Source organism: Mustela nigripes, chromosome 6 (genome assembly GCF_022355385.1).
Source record: "Mustela nigripes isolate SB6536 chromosome 6, MUSNIG.SB6536, whole genome shotgun sequence".
Taxonomy (NCBI): Eukaryota; Metazoa; Chordata; class Mammalia; order Carnivora; family Mustelidae; genus Mustela; species Mustela nigripes.
Window position 1 is genome coordinate 97,299,038 of NC_081562.1, and position 18,041 is coordinate 97,317,078.

Sequence of the window (18,041 nt, forward strand, 5' to 3'; positions counted from 1 at the left end):
TTTCCAGTGGAAATATGTTGGATTGCTCATAGCTATTCCAGAGTTAATTCAGGAGGACAGGTATAAGATTTGGAACCAATGTACACTCAACATTTGTTTAGGACATTTGTCATTTGTTTTGGGGCTTTCGAGGGGGGGAGGAGGCATTTGTTAGACTTATTTTTAATTTGGAGGAATTTTGTTTTTGTTTTATTTGATCTTTACATTAAAATTTGATAAGCAATAACATTACACATGGTTCAAAAATTCCAAATCATAGAAAGACATACAGGGAAAAGTTTTAAGATCATCTTTACCCTATTTTAGATCTGTCTTAACTGTTCTTAACTTGACATAGGTAACCATTTTTATTATTTTGTGGATCTTTCCAAAAGTTTATTATGTAAATACCAAATATATACTCCAGTACCCCCCCAGTTTTGAACATAAATGAATATACATAATAGACCATACTATATCTACTATTCTGAATACTCTGTTTTTTTCTGCTTCATATAATATGGAGATTCTTCCATATCAATGCTTGCAGCTTTTTCATTCCTTTTTGGTAGGTAGTCCAAGGTGCCCACCAAGATCTATAGTGGGCTTTTAAAAATATATTTTAATTTAAGAAATTTGAGTAACTTCTCCTGAGTTTGAGATGTGATCTTAATGTATTTTTGTATTTTCTTATAACAAACCAAGACTTAATTTTGTCAGTTGACTTAACATCTGGGGCATTCTAGATACTAGGTTTCAATCTGTGCAACTTTTTTTTTTTTTTTAAACTATAGTAAAATACACATAAAAATTTATAATAAGCTATTTTTAAGTGTATAGTTTAGTGGTATATTCATATATATTCAATATGTATTCAAATTCAAATATATTCATAATAGTGTACTACCATCAGCACCATCTCTATAACTCTTACCATCTTGAAACTGGAACTCTACACTCTTTTTTTTTTTTTTAATTTTATTTATTTATTTGACAGAGAGAGAGAGATCACAAGTAGGCAGAGAAAGGGGGAAGCAGGCCCCCTGCCCAAGACCCCGAGATCATGACCTGACCTGAAGGCAGAGGCATAACTCACTGAGCCACCCAGGCACCCCTGGAACTCTACACTCTTTAAACAATAACTCCTTATTCCCCATTTCTTCAAGCTTCTGGCAACCACCATTCTATTTTCTATCACTATGATTTTGAGTACTCTGAGTACCTCATATAAGGTGAACCATACAGTAAATTGTCTTTTTATGACTGGCTTTTTTCACTTCGTATAATATGATCATGGTTCATTCATATCATAGAATGTTAGAGAATGTCCTTTTTAAGACTGAATAATATTTCAGTGTGTATCTGTGTCTTTGTGTGTCTGTGTGTATATATTGTATTTTCCTTATTCATTTATCCATTGGTACACACTTGGGTTGATTCCACATTTTAGTTATTGTGAGTAATGCTGCTATGAACATGTGTACAGAAATCTCTTCAAGACCCTGCTTTCGGGCGCCTGGGTGGCTCGGTGGGTTGAGCCGCTGCCTTCGGCTCGGGTCATGATCTCAGGGTCTTGGGATCGAGGCCCACATCAGGCTTTCTGCTCAGCAGGGAGCCTGCTTCCTCCTCTCTCTCTCTCTGCCTGCCTCTCTGCCTACTTGTGATCTCTCTCTGTCAAATAAATAAATAAAATCTTTAAAAAAAAAAAAAGACCCTGCTTTCAATTCTTTTGAGTATATACCCAGAAGTAGAATTGCTAGATTATATGGTAATTCTATTTTTTATCTTTTTTTAATTTTTGAATTTTTTTTATTTTTAAAGATTTTTATTCATTTGAGAGACAGAGAGAGAGAGATCACAAGCAGGCAGAGAGAGAAAGTAGATTGCCTGCTGAGTTGGGAGCCTGATATGGGACTAGATTCCAGGACCTGGAGATCATGACCTGAGCCAAAGGCAGATGCTTAATCTGAGCCACCAGGCACCACCAGGTGCCACTCTATTTTTTACTTTTTGAGGAACCACTATGTTATTTTTCACTGTGGCTGTACCATTTTACATTCTAACCACAAGTGAACAAGATTCTAATTTTACCACATCTTTATGAATACTTGGGGTTTTTTTTGTTTGTTCCATTTTTATTTTTGTTTTTGTTGATAGTAGACATTTTAATGAGTAAGAGGCGGGTCCGATTGTAGTTTTGATTTGCATTTCCCTCATGATTAACGATGTTGAGCATCTTTTCCTGTGCATTATGGGCCATTTGTATATCTCCTTTGGAGAAATATCTATTTAAACCCGTTGCACATTTTTTGAATTGAGGTGTTTGGCTTTTTTGTTGCTGTTGAAGCCTTTTTATCTGCACCTTTGTGATCAAAAGCATCGATTAGAGAGCACAGATCCCTGTTACTTGGAGGCTGTGTTATTTTTGTCCACTGGCCTTTTCTGTAGGCTTTGTGCTAGCTGCTTCAGGAACATGTGCACACCTGCCGACCACATGGCTAGGAGTGAGGGATGTGTAGCTGCTACTGTGCTAAGACCTGAAATTGACCAAAATTAATCACAATAAACTGTCCAAGTCTACCCCTGAAAGTTGCAAGCCTTCAGTAGACTCCAGAGTTCCAAAATAGTTGGCATCAAGCAGATTCTGCCAATGCAGTTGTTGTCTGGGTGGGTAGACAGACTCCTGGTACTTCCTACTCTGCCATTTTTCTAGAATCCTCTCTGTGCAATCTTTTCTCAAATGATTAGTGGAAAGTTTCACAGGCAACAGCTGGAGAAGACTGTTTAAAACTTCTTAGACTGGTGATTTTTAAAATGTTTCTTTCCTGTCAAGCAGCACAATTCTTTTTACAAAAGAAATCTGATATTGATTCCTAACATATAAAACAGATAAAAACAGCTCTGGCCTGACATTCCCTCCCTCACCATTACCCATCAGCCCTACTCCCACTCTGAGGAAGCCATTGTGTGGGTGAAGTAGGGATTAATGAACAGGTCAGCATTTCCCAAGGTTAGTACTAAGCAATGATTATTAATGATGAATGATGATGAGTGGTGTCAGTAGATACTGAATATAAAAAAGTTCCATAACCAAATTAGTTTTGGAAGCCCTGAATAAAGTTAAACCTCTTCTTTTACTGCAGGTTTTTAATAAATTCATGTGAATTATGACTCCCGAAAAGGAAGATAATATATATAACATGTGTCAAACTTACCTGAACATTATTTATTTTTATAAGAAGTATCTTGAAGGACACTAGTTTGAGAAACTCATTCCTTTATTTTCCAACAGAAGTTGAGATAAAGAGAAATTGGAGTGAAAAACAGAATTAAAGTTCCTCATGTATGACATAGTATTCTTTCATTTATACTATACTGCCTTCTAGATTTGAGACTTACTCCATGAAGTGTCGTATACATATACTATCTAACGAAATCTCTCAGTTGGTTTTATTCCATATTGAACTCTCAGCAATATGCATAGTACTTTCAAGAAAATAGGAATGTAATATGTGATCTCAGAGTATGAGGAAATTGTAAATTAATTAGGATATAAATAGCCAAATAGCATTCACCTATACTGGTTGTTGGTGATAGTGGTGAAGAACACAGACATGTACCTCCCCACTGAGGTTTCAATGTAGTGATATACATAAAGATTAGGGAGCAGTACAGGACAAGAATGGATCTGTGTGGTCACTTGAAATTAAAGTGAATATCAAGGACGTTACTGGGAAAATCATATAAATGTTTATATTTTTAGCATACAACTACGTTAAGAAATGGAGTTGTTTTCTCATTGTTCTTGAAATACATACTACATTATCTGGCACTTATACTGAAAATGATAAAAGTTTGAATTCCAGGTTATTTTGTCAGCTTCCAGGGCCTTCACAAATTGAAGTATCGTTTAAAATGGACGTTATCAGGGGTACCTGGATGGCTCAGTGGGTTAAGCCTCTGCCTTCAGCTCAGGTCATGATCCCAGGGTCCTGGAATCGAGCCCCACATCGGGCTCTCTGCTCAGCAGGGAGCCTGTCTCCACCTCTCTCTCTGCCTGCCTCTCTACCTACTTGTAATCTCTGTCAAATGAATAAATAAAATCTTAAAAAAAAATTAAATGAACGTTATCAAATTTCTTCGTATTGATGACTGCACATTGACCATATGTTTTTCCTTCATATCTTATTAAATAGTGCAGGAAATCTCCCAAAAATTAAAAAAAAAAAAAAAGAAGGAGTACACGTTTATGGAATCTCCGTATTTGGGGATTTTTTTCTTTGCCTTGTATTTAAAGGATTGTTTATGTTAATTGCATAATCTCTACTATTTAAACCACAAGTTTTTGAGATTTTTATACTTTCTCATTACAGTTGATGGAAATACCTGGGCACAAGTGATTGCTTTATACCCAACTTTAGTAGAATGCATCACCTGCTCATCTGCAGAAGTCTGCTCTGCGCTTAAAGAGGCCCTCGTTCCTTTTAAGGATTTCATGCAACCACCAGCATCCAAAGTTCAAAATGGAGAGTCTTGACCAGCTACAATAATTTTAAAGAGGAAAGATAGATATCTCAAGAGTATCTGATCCTCAGTGAGTCTTCTATGAGAAGGACATTTCTTACTACAAATAATTCTTGGCAGCTGTTGTTGACCTCCTTTAAATTGTACTTACCTGACTTCAGTAATTCATATTACAAGCTTACATGTCAACAAAGCCTCCTGAATGAGTAGCAGTGGAAGCCTTTAGTAAGTTAAACTGATGGAGAGAGAGTTAATGTAACTAAAACACGCCTGCTACTTTATCTTCAATTGGTGATTTAAAAGTGAGCTTATGTACAGTTTGTGGTGTATGTGATGTACTTTTTAAAATGAAAGAAAAGCTATTTCATTCAGTCAGATTTATTAGGCTGGTGTTTTTGCACCCTTTTTCAAGTACAAAAGTGTACTAAAATTTTATGCAAGATGGTACTGTAACATTCCACATTATCTATAACCAGCCTTTGTAAACAAAGGGAACTGATAAACTTGTGTGTATAATAAATGGTACAGTTCTGTATAAAATAGTTGCATTTATTATTTAAATTTTTAAAATATTGATAATGTTAAATGCTTGAAGCTAGTATTTATTATTAATACAAAATTGTTTGCTTACATTTTTACTTATAATTTGCCTTCTTAAGCAGCAGATACGCTCACCATATGATCATGCAGTTATCTCAGTGCTTATTTTAAATGTATTTACTAGTGACTATTGAACATCTGACCAGAAAGGTCATGTGAACACAGCAGCAAATAGTTTATGATTTGCTGATTTTGCAACTTTGAAGTATGGGTTATTAATACATTGGGATATATTGTAGCACTCTGGCTCCATCATACCTCATTTCTTTAAATATCTTTCCCAGCTTTCACATAAGTCTGTCTGTTTTTATATTTGGTATCTGAATTTTAAAGACTTTTCATATTCTATTTCTACTGATTTTTTTTTTCCCACTAAGCATTTATCATTGTTTTTGAATTATGACCCAGGCAAGATGATTCCAGATTTCCTAACTTTTGCCTGTGAAGTTTCGTTCATTTCAGTGTTTCATTTTGTAATGTCTTCTCAAGAAGAAAAATAACTATGCTAACTCATAAATATAAAATGTGTGTGTATTCCAAAACAATGAGAAGTGTATTTTTGGAGATAGTGAATCATTTAGAAGTACAGTAAACTTTCTGTCATGGAGTAAATTGCTAATTTTGTTTCACTTTGCTCTCAGTGAAGAAGAAAAATGCTCTTGAGTACATTAACATAATTGTTTCTTAAAAAACTAACCTAGATCACTGTATTTTTTATTTAATGGATTATGATATTACCATATTTTTCTTAGTTAAATTTTCTTAAACATGTAAAGATGCAAAGATGTTTAAAACAATGGTTAAGAAATCATAATGGTTTCAGTATTGTGTTAATGTGCTAGAAGGCCTTTGATTTTAATAGAATTTATACATTTCAGCCTCTCAAATAAATATAAAACTAGGGAAGATACTAGAATTGAGTAATAGATGAGAAACAATTTTGAGGCTATTGTAATTGTGTAATTATTTAATTTGCACTGTTACCTATAAACATGGTAAGGTCTTTTTTGGAGGGGATATTATTTTTATTTACCAGAATGAATGAATTTCTATTTTATAATTTCACCTAGAATTAAGGTAAATTATGGCATTTCCTCCAGTCTATCTCCAGCATTTTCCTTAAAGTTGTAAAAAAAAATACATTCAAGCTGTGTGTTTAGTTTATTTCCTACATTTGAATATGTTAAATTAAGGATTAGAAAACTCTGTTTATCACTGATAGACTACCGAAATAGAAAGGTAGTGTGCCAGTTAAGTAATATGTTAAAAATACTGCCATGAATTTACATGAAGTGAAAATGTTTATTCTTGAGAAATAATAGACCAGTTGTACTCATAAAAATTACTCTCCAGTGAAAGTTAAAAATGAGTCAGAGGTTTATAGCATACATTTATATAAATTGAGTAGCTTTAGCTAATATCTATCCTATTAGCTTTCAATACTGGGACCATTCCCTACAGACCTAAGCATAAATGTGTTAATACCATATAATATGGTAATCAGTGCCAGTCTTAGTGACAAGCAAAGTGAGCTGCCCCCTTGGTGATATAATTTGACAGGTTTTTCCTCTCAGAATATTTCCTGCCACCCCCAGGAGTCAGCTACCAGCAATTCATTCCCTTGAGTCAAACATTCCTCTTAGGCTGCATTTTCTAAAATATCCCAATTCCTGGGGTGGTTAACGCAGAGCCCTTGTTTTGTTAGTATGAAGTGGGTTCTCTAGTGACTAAGAGAACTGAGCTGTGCAAGATTACTAGATGCTAAGAGATCATTAAAAAAAGCAAGTTCCCAAGTTCCCAGTTATAGCACAACTGAGACTGTGATTAGTCCTTGAACCATTAGTAATAATGTCCTCTGGAATGCATACTATAAATATAATGGGTTTTAAGCCTCACATGATCATTGTATGTCACTGACAGTGCCTATCTTATAACATAGATTACCAGACAACAGGTATATTCCAACATTGGATTACAATTCCTTTCTGACTTTTTTCCATTATAAAAGAAACTAATTTTCAACTTGAATAGCTTACTTTTATTTTCCTATAATATTTTCTCTCTGCCAAAAAGAAAAAAAAAAGCTGATTTTGCAGTGTCTCATTTAGTATTTCTTTATAACTAGTTTTAAAGTTTTGTTACTTTTACTGTGTATTTTTGTGAGTAACATTTATTTATTAGGAGTCTGTAGGGGCCAAAGGAAAAAGAAAATGCATAAAAGTTTGGTTTAGAGGAAACTACTTTTCACTAGCTTACATTTTGTAATGTTTTATGTTTTTTGTAATGTTTTAATGTTTTTTGTAATGTTTAAAGTTTTATGATATTAGCAGCTATGTTGGTTTTATTTTTAGGTGTTTTTATTTTCATTTTTTTAGAGAGAGAGCATTTGAGGAGGGATGATAAGGGGCAGAGAGAGAGGGAAAGAGAGAATCTTAAGCAGGCTCTACACTGGGCTTGCTCAGTCTCATGACCCTGAGATCATGACCTGAGTGGAAATCAAGAGATGCTTATCAGACTCAGCTACGTGGGTGCTCCAGCTAGGTCGTTTATTGCCTATTTCCCTCCCATTTGAGTGTTAATTCAACTCTTGTTATATTCCTTATTATATTTAGCACCAGAAGGAAGAAATGAACAATTTACACATATATTTTGTTCGGAAGAATAATACTCATTTGAATTAATTCCATAAAAAGCCAGTAGTGACTAGGTTTTCTTTTCTCACTATAACCATAGAGTATTTTGCTCATTGTCACAATTTGGTACCACTAGTCCCAGGTAACCATAAAGCCAAGGGTGTGGGGTACCTGGCTGGCTCAGTCAGGAGAGTGTTCAACTCTGAATCCTGGGATTGTGAGTTCAAGCCATATGTTGGGTGTAGAGATTACTTTAAAAAAAAAAAAAAAAAGTGAGAGTGAAATAGCATAGGGTAGAAAAGTATTAAAGAGGTTGTCATTGTTACACTTGTGTTGCTAAAGAACAGTTTAGTTATTATATAGTGATCCAATATAATACAGTCTTCCCAAATGTAGAACAATTCAGATGGGCAGCCAAATCCTCAAGAGACCACTATAGGTGGAGTCTGTGTGGTCTGGCAGAGTACCTTCAGAAACCCACCTATTTGTAATTGCTGTAAAATTTAATATTGGAGGTTTAAAAGGCACAAAAGTAATGTCCAGGCCAAGAATATTGTGAATTACTGTTTTGTGTTTGTTTGTTTTAATAGAAAACTGTCATAGTGTGAACAAAAAGAGTCTCAAGAAAGCATTGCCAGCATCCTAATAGGTCATTTAGATTTCTACAGATTAGGTTTGGCATTGTGGCAGATATGCTGCTCTTCTATAAACCACCACATTTTACTGTGTGTTGCTTGGGTGTATGCTACAGTGGATTTTTTTTTTAATTACTATTGATGATAACAGGAGTTCATACCACATGTGATGTTACTGACTTTTGTATTATGGGAAAATAATTTTTAATACTTCAAAATCACTTGAATTTGTTTTTTTTAATCTGGCAAGTAGAGTAGTGCTTTCAATTTGAAAAGTTTTTATAGATTGGGAAAAAAGGTATAATGTCTTTGTATATTGATTTATGTAAAAGCTATTTCAGAGAAGTTAGGTAAATACCAATTTCTTATAAATCTAGCACTTTGGAACACGCTAGCAGTGTTGGCTCTCTTTAAAGATTTTTTTTAAAGGTTTTATTTACTTGATAGAGAACACAAGCAGGCAGAGAGGCAGGTGCAGAGAGAGAGAGAGAGAGAGGAAGGGAAGCAGGCTTCCTGCTTGAGCAGAGAGCCCGATGCAGGGCTCGATCCCAAAAATTTGGGATCATGACCTGAGCCGAAGGCAGAGGCTTTAACTCACCCAGCCACCCAGGTGCCCCATCTCTTTAAAGATTTTTATTTGTCCATTTAGGGGGGGAGAGAGCATGCATGAGCGGGGGCAGAGGGAGAGAGAGAATCTCAAGTAGACTCTGCACTGAGCCGGGAGCCCACCATGGGGCTTGATCCTACGACCTTGAGACCACAACCTGAACTGAAATCAAGAGTCAGCTGCTGAACCCATTAACTCACCCAGGTGCCCCAGCGTTGGTTCCCTTTAAAGGAGCTCACAGTGAGTCCTCATGATGCCAGGGTCCTGATAGAGCCCCCTATCCGGCTCTTCGCTCAGCGGGGAGCCTGCTTCCTCCTCTCTCTCTCTGCCTGCCTCTCTGCCTGCTTGTGATCTTTGTCAAATAAATTTAAAAAAAAAAGAAAAAAGAAATCTTGACTATGAGGCAGTGAGGAGAAGAGGCTCTCTCTCTTCTTTAATTAGGCATATGTAAGGGGTACCTAGTGGCTCAGTCAGTAGGCGTGCGGCTCTTTTTTTTTTTTAAATTTCTATTCAGCGTAACAGTATTCATTGTTTTTGCACCACACCCAGTGCTCCATGCAATCCATGCCCTCACCAATACCCACCACCTGGTTCCCCCAACCTCCCACCCTCCACCCCTTCAAAACCCTCAGATTGTTTTTCAGAGTCCATAGTCTCTCATGGTTCACCTCCCCTTCCAATTTCCCTCAACTCCCTTCTCTTCTCTAACTCCCCTTGTCCTCCATGCTATTTGTTATGCCCCACAAATAAGTGAAACCGTATGATAATTTACTCTCTCTGCTTGACTTATTTCACTCAGCATAATCTCTTCCAGTCCCGTTCATGTTGCTACAAAATTTGGGTATTTATCCTTTCTGATGGAGGCATAATGCTCCATAGTGTATATGGACCACATCTTCCTTATACATTCATCCGTTGAAGGGCATCTTGTTTTTTTCCACAGTTTGGCGATTGTGGCCATTGCTGCTATAAACATTGGGGTACAGATGGCCCTTCTTTTTTTTTTTTTTTTAAGATTTTATTTATTTATTTGACAGAGAGAGATCACAAGTAGACAGAGAGGCAGGCAGAGAGAGAGAGAGAGAGGGAAGCAGGCTCCCTGCTGAGCAGAGAGCCCGATGCGGGCCTCGATCCCAAGACCCTGAGATCATGACCTGAGCAGAAGGCAGCAGTTTAACCCACTGAGCCACCCAGGCGCCCCAGATGGCCCTTCTTTTCACTACATCTGTATCTTTGGGGTAAATACCCAGTAGTGCAATTGCAGGGTCATAGGGAAGCTCTATTTATTTTTTTTTTTTTTAAGATTTTATTTATTTGACAGAGAGAGAGAAATCACAAGTAGGCAGAGAAGCAGGCAGAGAGAGAGAGGGGAGGAATCAGGCTCCCTGTGGAGCAGAGAGCCCGATGTGGGGCTCGATCCCAGGACCCTGGGTTCATGACCTGAACCAAAGGCAGAGGCTTTAACCCACTGAGCCACCCAGGCGCCCCGGGAAAGCTCTATTTTTAATTTCTTGAGGAATCTCCACACTGATCTCCAAAGTGGCTGCACCAACTTGCATTCCCACCAACAGTGTAAGAGGGTTCCCCTTTCTCCACATCCCCTCCAACACATGTTGTTTCCTGTCTTGCTAATTTTGGAAGTTCTAAGTGGTATAAGGTAGTATCTCAATGTGGTTTTAAATTGAATCTCCCTGATGGCTAGTGATGAACATTTTTTCATGTGTCTGATAACCATTTGTATGTCTTCATTGGAGAAGTGTCTGTTCATATCTTCGGCCCATTTTTTAATATGATTGTCTGTTTTGTGTGTGTTGAGTTTGAGGAGTTCTTTATAGATCTTGGATATCAACCTTTTGTCTGTACTGTCATTTGCAAATATCTTCTCCCATTCCATGGGTTGCCTCTTTGTTTTTGTTTTTTTTTTTAAAGATTTTATTTATTTATTTGACAGACAGAGATCACAAGTAGGCCGAGAGGCAGGCAGAGAGAGAGAGAGAGAGGGAAGCAGGCTTCCTGCGGAGCAGGGAGCCCGATGCGGGGCTCGATCCAAGGACCCTGAGATCATGACCCGAGCCGAAGGCAGCAGCCCAAACCACTGAGCCACCCAGGCGCCCCAGCCTCTTTGTTTTGTTGACTGTTTCCTTTGCTGTGCAGAAGCTTTTGATTTTGATGAAGTCCCAAAAGTTGATTTTTGCTTTTGTTTCCTTTGCTTTTGGAGACATATCTTGAAAGAAGTTGCTGTGGCTGATATCGAAGAGATTACTGCCTATGTTCTCCTCTAGGATTCTGATGGATTCCTGTCTCACGTTGAGGTCTTTTATCCATTTTGAGTTTATCTTTGTGTACGGCGTAAGTTTGAGTTTGGTTGAGTTTCATTCTTCTACATATAGCTGTCCAGTTTTCCCAGCACCATTTATTGAAGAGACTGTCTTTTTTCCACTGTATTTTTTCTCCTGTTTTGTCGAAGATTATTTGACTGTAGAGTTGAAGGTCCATATCTGGGCTCTCTACTCTGTTCCACTGCTCTATGTGTCTTTTCAACATTAGCAAATCAATCAATGTGATAGAACAAATCATTAAGAGAAGAGAGAAGAACCACGTGGTCCTCTCAATTGATGCAGAAAAAGCATTTGACAAAATCCAGCATCTGTTCCTGATTAAAATGCTTCAAAGTATAGGGATAGAGGGAACATTCCTGAACTTCATAAAATCTATCTATGAAAGACCCACAGCAAATATCATCCTCAATGGGAAAAAGCTTGCAGTGGTGAGAGGATGCCCACTCTCACCACTCTTGTTCAACATAGTATTAGAAGTCCTAGCAACAGTAATCAGACAACAAAGAGAAATAAAATGTATCCAAATTGGCAATGAAGAAGTCAAACTCTCTCTCTTCACATATGACATGATTCTTTATATGGAAAATCCAAAAGACTTCACCCCCAAACTACTAGAACTCATACAACAATTCAGCAACGTGGCAGAAATCAATGGCTTTCTTATACACTAACAATGAAAATACAGAAAGGGAAATTAGAGAATCAATTCCATTTACTATAGCACCAAGAACCATAAGATACCTGGGAATAAACCTAACCAAAGAGGTAAAGGATCTGTACTGGAGGAACTACAGGACACTCATGAAAGAAACTGAAGAAGACACCAGAAGATGGAAGACCATTCCATGCCCTTGGATTGGAAGAATAAACATTGTTAAAATGTCTATACTGCCTAGAGCAATCTATACTTTTAATGCCATTCTGATCAAAATTCCACCAGTATTTTTCAAAGAGCTAGAGCAAATAATCCTAAAATTTGCATGAATCAGAAGAGACCCTGAATCGCTAAGGAAATGTTGAAAAACAAAAATAAAACTGGGGGCATCACGTTACCTGATTTCAAGCTTTACTACAAAGTTGTGATCACCAAGACAGCATGGTACTGGCATAAAAACAAACACATAGACCAGTGGAACAGAGTAGAGAGCCCAGGCATGCGACTCTTGATCTTGGGGTCCTGAGCTGAGCCCCATGTTGGCATAGAGTTTACTTAAAAATAAAAAAACTAACAAACCAGGGCACCTGGGTGGCTCGGTGGGTTAAGCCTCTGCCTTCAACTCAGGTCATGATCCCAGGGTCCTGGGATCGAGCCCCGCATCAGGCTTTCTGCTCAGCAGGGAGCCAGCTTCCTCCTCTCTCTGCCTGCCACTCTGCCTACTTGTGATCTGTCAAATAAATAAATAAAATCTTAAAAAAAAAAAAAACAACTTAACAAACCAGTAAATCATAAGTTTAGGCATGTGAACTTTTCAAAGCATCTATTATTTAATCCTTAAAACAGAGATGATAATGTGTTAATAATTCTTTGGAGAAAGGTAACACATAGTTTGAATTTAGATACAATTTTCTTAAGACATCGTCAGGTTAACTGTTCAAGTTTTTGGTAAATTTACTATTCTATCTTGAGAACTTTGTGTATTTTTCTCCCTTTTTCTTCTGCATCCTTTTTGTCCTTCGCCTTCCCCCCTTTTAACAAAATTCTGTTTATGTTATCTTCTTTTTTTTACTTTCTCCTAGATTTTTCTCCTTTTCATTCCTTTTTTATTTTCTGCCTTTTCTGGTCTAGCTCTTCCTTTAATTTCAACTATACTTTCGTTCAAAAGAAGCAGAGCTATTAGTGGTAGGACCACTGCCACCTGCCTTTTTATTAAATGAGATTCTGTACCTTCTGCTTGGGCCACTGTTGCTTTTTTGCCAAGGTGAAGTCCCCCTGCCATTTCAAAATAGCTGAACAAGTTGAGGTAATGACTGTAGCTTCTGCTGTCTTTCTGAAACCACAGGATTCAGCAGCAAGGATGCTCACTGGGATTGCTATAAATACGATGAATTCAGCAAACTTGGAACAATCATGTCTTTTCTGTTATATGGATAGAGATTTCTACCACTTTTCCGAGAGTTTTTAAGATCTGTTTAAATGAGGTTTTAAATATTATTTTGTCTTTTTTGGAGGGGGGGTTTCTTTGTTTTTAGAGGCAAATGCTTTGAATATTAGCTTTATGTTATCTGAATAATATGTATTTATACTGCCTACTTTCAGAAGGATTTGAGGCAGCATATTGCCCATATATTTCAGCTGTTTCTAATTTTCTGTTGCAAAACAGTATTCTTTGGAAAAGAGCTACAGTATTACAGTACTCCTCTCCAAGTCTTCTAAAGTGTATTTGGTATCCCTGTGCTTAGTGCTTACAGTGACACAGAGGTCAGTTGAAACGTTCCTAATTATGCTATAGGCTTGAATCTAGCCCCTCAGGTAAGAAAAAATATTTTACCTTTGAATTCTGAGGCCATTTTCAGTTGCTGCAAATGTAGTTACATTAAATTTTATTTTAAACTAACATTCAATGAGGAATGCAACCAGGGAAGATCTGCCAAACTGTGCCATTATTTGAGAAACTGTTGCCATATAATAACAACTCCTTCTTTCTATGAAGTTTTACTAGATGGGAGAAAAATTCCAGAGCTATAACATTGCAATCTTATTCTTTTTATCTAGAAAAATAAAATAGAATATTAGGCTTCAGACCCAACTGTGCAAATTGCATTTGCTTTCCAGCTTTTACTACCTCTGTGTCATAATTTTAACACATAACGTACAACTCCTGTCTCTTAGGCAGTTACCATATGGTGTTTATGTCAGACTGGATATATTTATCTAATTTTGTGAGATTCTTTTTTAGCTCCCAACACAGTTCTTGAAAGTAATACCGCTGTTGTTACACTTTCTTCTTACAATTTTTATGTTGTTGAGATGTGTCAGTTATATATTATAATCATGAAAGTCTCTTGGCCTCAAATCCAAGTTCTCTTTGTGGCCTAGGATAGATTTTTCACAAAACTGCATAGTTATATTTGTGATTACATAGATTTTTAATTTGCTTTACAGTTACCACTCAGCACGATTCTAGGTTTTTAATTATGTTCCAGCACTACTAGTTTTCTCAGTGTAGCTTAAAAATCATAGCTACTTTGGCAATTTACTTTCAGATCTGATCAATGATTCATTTTCTTCTTTAATATACTTCGTGTTTGCTTTCTCATCCCCATTAGGTTCAACACATTAAAGACACCCACATATTTGGCTCTGGTTAGAGACTTCATAAGTAATGATTCAAATGTTTAGGGTGGTTTATAAAAATGGTCAAATTGGAAAAACTTTTATAAAATGGAATAGTAGGGATGTGTTTTGAGAGCTTTGTTGAAACTACTAATATGTAAAATAAAAATTAAAAGATATATAATCAGAAGAACATTATGAAGTATCTCTCAGCTGTTTGGAAAGTAGATTTAGAACTTTGTGTAAACAATGGAATACTATGCAGCCATCAAAAGAAATGAAATCTTGCCATTTGTGACAACATGGATGGAACTAGAGCGTATCATGCTTAGCAAAATAAGTCAAGCAGAGAAAGACAACTATCATATGATCTCCCTGATATGAGGAAGTGGTGATGCAACATGGGGGCTTAAGTGGGTAGGAGAAGAATCAGTGAAACAAGATGGGATTGGGAGGGAGACAAACCATAAGTGACTCTTAATCTCACAAAACAAACTGAGGGTTGCTGGGGGGAGGGGGGGTTGGGAGAAGGGGGTGGGATTATGGACATTGGGGAGGGTATGTGCTTTGGTGAGTGCTGTGAAGTGTGTAAACCTGGCTATTCACAGACCTGTACCCCTGGGGATAAAAATACATGTTTATAAAAAATAAAAAATTTAAAAAAAAAAGAACTTTGTGTAAAAATTCTAGGTAAGTAAACAATCCTCATGTAGATTATGCCCTTTTAATAATTTATTTTGCTTTATAAGCATTCCTATTTATTTTTAATTTAGTGAGGCGTGGTGAGATGGCCTGTCTATAGCAATGTCAAACCACCCTCTAGTTCTCAAAGAACAATAGTTTAAATTTTAAATTTTAAACAATAGTTTAAAATTTCTTTTTTGAGAACCTCTGTTGTGTAATAAACATATTGTATACTGAAAAATACCTACATGGTATTTTTATTATTCTATCTTAAGAACTTTGACTATGTATTTTTCTTTCTTTTTCTCCCCCATCCTTTCCTTCACCTTCTCTCCTTTAAGAAAAATTTGCTATAAAGCAAATAGGTGTAGTTATAATACATTTTCTAATTTCTCTTTTTTTTTTTTTTTTTTTTAAAGATTTTATTTATTTATTCGACAGAGAGAGATCACAAGTAGGCAGAGAGGCAGGCAGAGAGAGAGAGAGAGAAGGAAGCAGGCTCCCTGCTGAGCACAGAGCCCGATGCGGGACTCGATCCCAGGACCCTGAGATCATGACCTGAGCCGAAGGCAGCGGCTTAACCCACTGAGCCACCCAGGCGCCCTCTAATTTCTCTTTTTAAACATCATTTGTAGAGTACCTAGTATGAGTCAGCCAGGGCTCTACCTATATTATTCCTTTTAACCCTCACAGCAGTCCTACAAAGGTTTTGTATATTATACTCAGTTTACAGAGGAGGATATCAGTGTTTAAAGGCTGAAGTGACTTGCCTAGAGTCACACCGTTATTCTGTGCATTAGCATGTCTTGCTTCAAAAATAGTTTTTTTTTCCACTACAATGTGCTAGTTTCACATCTTAAAAAAATATTTTCTCCATTAAGATTCAAGCCTTACTAAAATAAATCTAAAATATGTTTTGGACAATTATTTCTATGAGTAGGCATTGGGACATAACAAAGAGCTTCAAATACTGTGAAACAAGATTTGTCTAATGGCTGTGACCTCCAGAGCTGTGTTGTGGTGTTTTTTGTTGTTTTGTTTTTTTTTTTTAATTATTGGTCCAGGACAGTTTGTAACCTCTTACTGATTTCTATTTTGTTATAAGAGGTTATATTATAAGCAGTAGCATAGTGATGGAGAGCCCAGAGTGTGGGGTCAGATTTCCTAAATTCAAATCCCAGCTGTGTGTGACCTCCGGCAAGTTAATTAATCTGTTCTGGTTTTCTCATCTGTAAATTGGATTTAATAGTAGTGTTTAACTCGTAAGAGTTGTTTATTAGGATTTAAAAAGGAGTGTTGTAAAGCACTGTCTCTGGCACCTAGGTTGATGTTACATAAATAAAATATGCATTTGATACACACCATCCAAGACGTGAGCAGAAAACCTATGCCTTCTCACAGACCACTTTTTTGCCTTTTACTGGAGAACCACTGTGTATTAAGAACTACTGTGTGCTCATAACTGTCCTTTTTATATGCACAGTCACTGGGAGCTCTTAGGTGCTTATAGCTACTTGAGGAAACCACATACATAAAATAATACAAGACTGTATACAGAGTACTCGTGTACTTGGCAGTTTCCATTATTTGTTAGCCGTTTGGTTAGTCTCTGTCCTCATGGAATTTAGTTTTGAAGGAAATACAGATATTTAACGAGTATGCAAAGTACTGTGAAAGACAAGTACAGGGATCTATGGAATGACAGAGTAGGGAAACTTGGCCTAGTCTTATGTGGCTAAGGGTATTCTTGCTAATATTCAGAAGGAAGATCAATTTAAAAAAAAATGAAATGGCCTGATGGTAGAGATAGGATTTTCAAAGGTCCTTGATGGGTAGGCAGATTTTGCCCAGGGCCAAAAGATCTTAGAGGGTATTTCAGGTTAAAACCAATAATGTAAGCAAGGCATACTGCGAAATAATGAGCTACATTTCTGTGTGTTGTGTGAAACAAGGTTGACTGTAAGTGACTGAGGCCCATTGATGAAATTCTTTTGAGAGACAAGTGGACTAGATTTCGGATGGCAGGAGCTTGGAGTGATTATTTTGGGGAGTAAATTATGAAACTAAGGAAGATAAACTCATAGTTATAAGCAGGAGAGAGTCGAAGGAAAATAGACCAGGGAAAGCTGAGGTAGAAACTTGCAATTTTCCTGCTGTGTGGTCATGATGGATTGATAAGCTGAAGGCAGTCACTCTGGGAAAGCATAAGATTCTGTGTATCATGGCTGGAGCGAAGACTGTTAACAAGAACACGCCATGTGTGGATGAGGAATAAATTGGTGTCAGCACTGTCAAAAACTTTAATTGTGGAAAGGAACTGGGTGCAGCTGAAGTAGTATAGTGACTAAATTTAGTTGGAAACTTTATTGCTCTAATGTATACTGTAGAGCAAACAACTGAAAATTTGTATTTGAAAATCTGTGCTATTATGACAGATGACATTTGCTATGAATGCAGAATAATGGGGTCCACTTGTGCACTGAATGAAAAGTGGAGGATGATGCCATGGCAGCCCAATCATTGTTTATCAGGACAGGTGGTACAAATCATAGTGAAACTGTTAGTAAAGGTTCTGCAGACTTTGTGGTAAGCAGTATGATGCATAGTCAAATTTCTGCTTTTGTCAAGTAAAGCACTTAACTGCAAGTGTGTTCTATATACACACAAAAATACATTAAAAATACAGAAATGCACACATAAAATGGAGAAATACAGAAATTTTATTAATTGGAAATATTTCACAGTGACATCCCAGGCAAGCTACCT

The 18,041-nt window shown here is 36.8% G+C and overlaps 1 protein-coding gene across 4 annotated transcripts in view; it reads left to right on the forward strand.

Moving 5' to 3' along the window:
• Positions 1–14,784, forward strand: part of MON2 (MON2 homolog, regulator of endosome-to-Golgi trafficking) — a 118,197-nt gene extending 103,413 nt beyond the window's left edge. For all 4 annotated transcript variants that reach the window (XM_059403601.1, XM_059403602.1, XM_059403603.1 and 1 more), the window contains one exon: positions 4,353–14,784. In XM_059403601.1, the coding sequence (XP_059259584.1) occupies positions 4,353–4,516 (164 nt within the window). In that variant the 3' untranslated portion in view covers positions 4,517–14,784. The remainder of the gene's footprint in view (positions 1–4,352) is intronic.
• Positions 14,785–18,041: the final 3,257 nt, after the last annotated feature.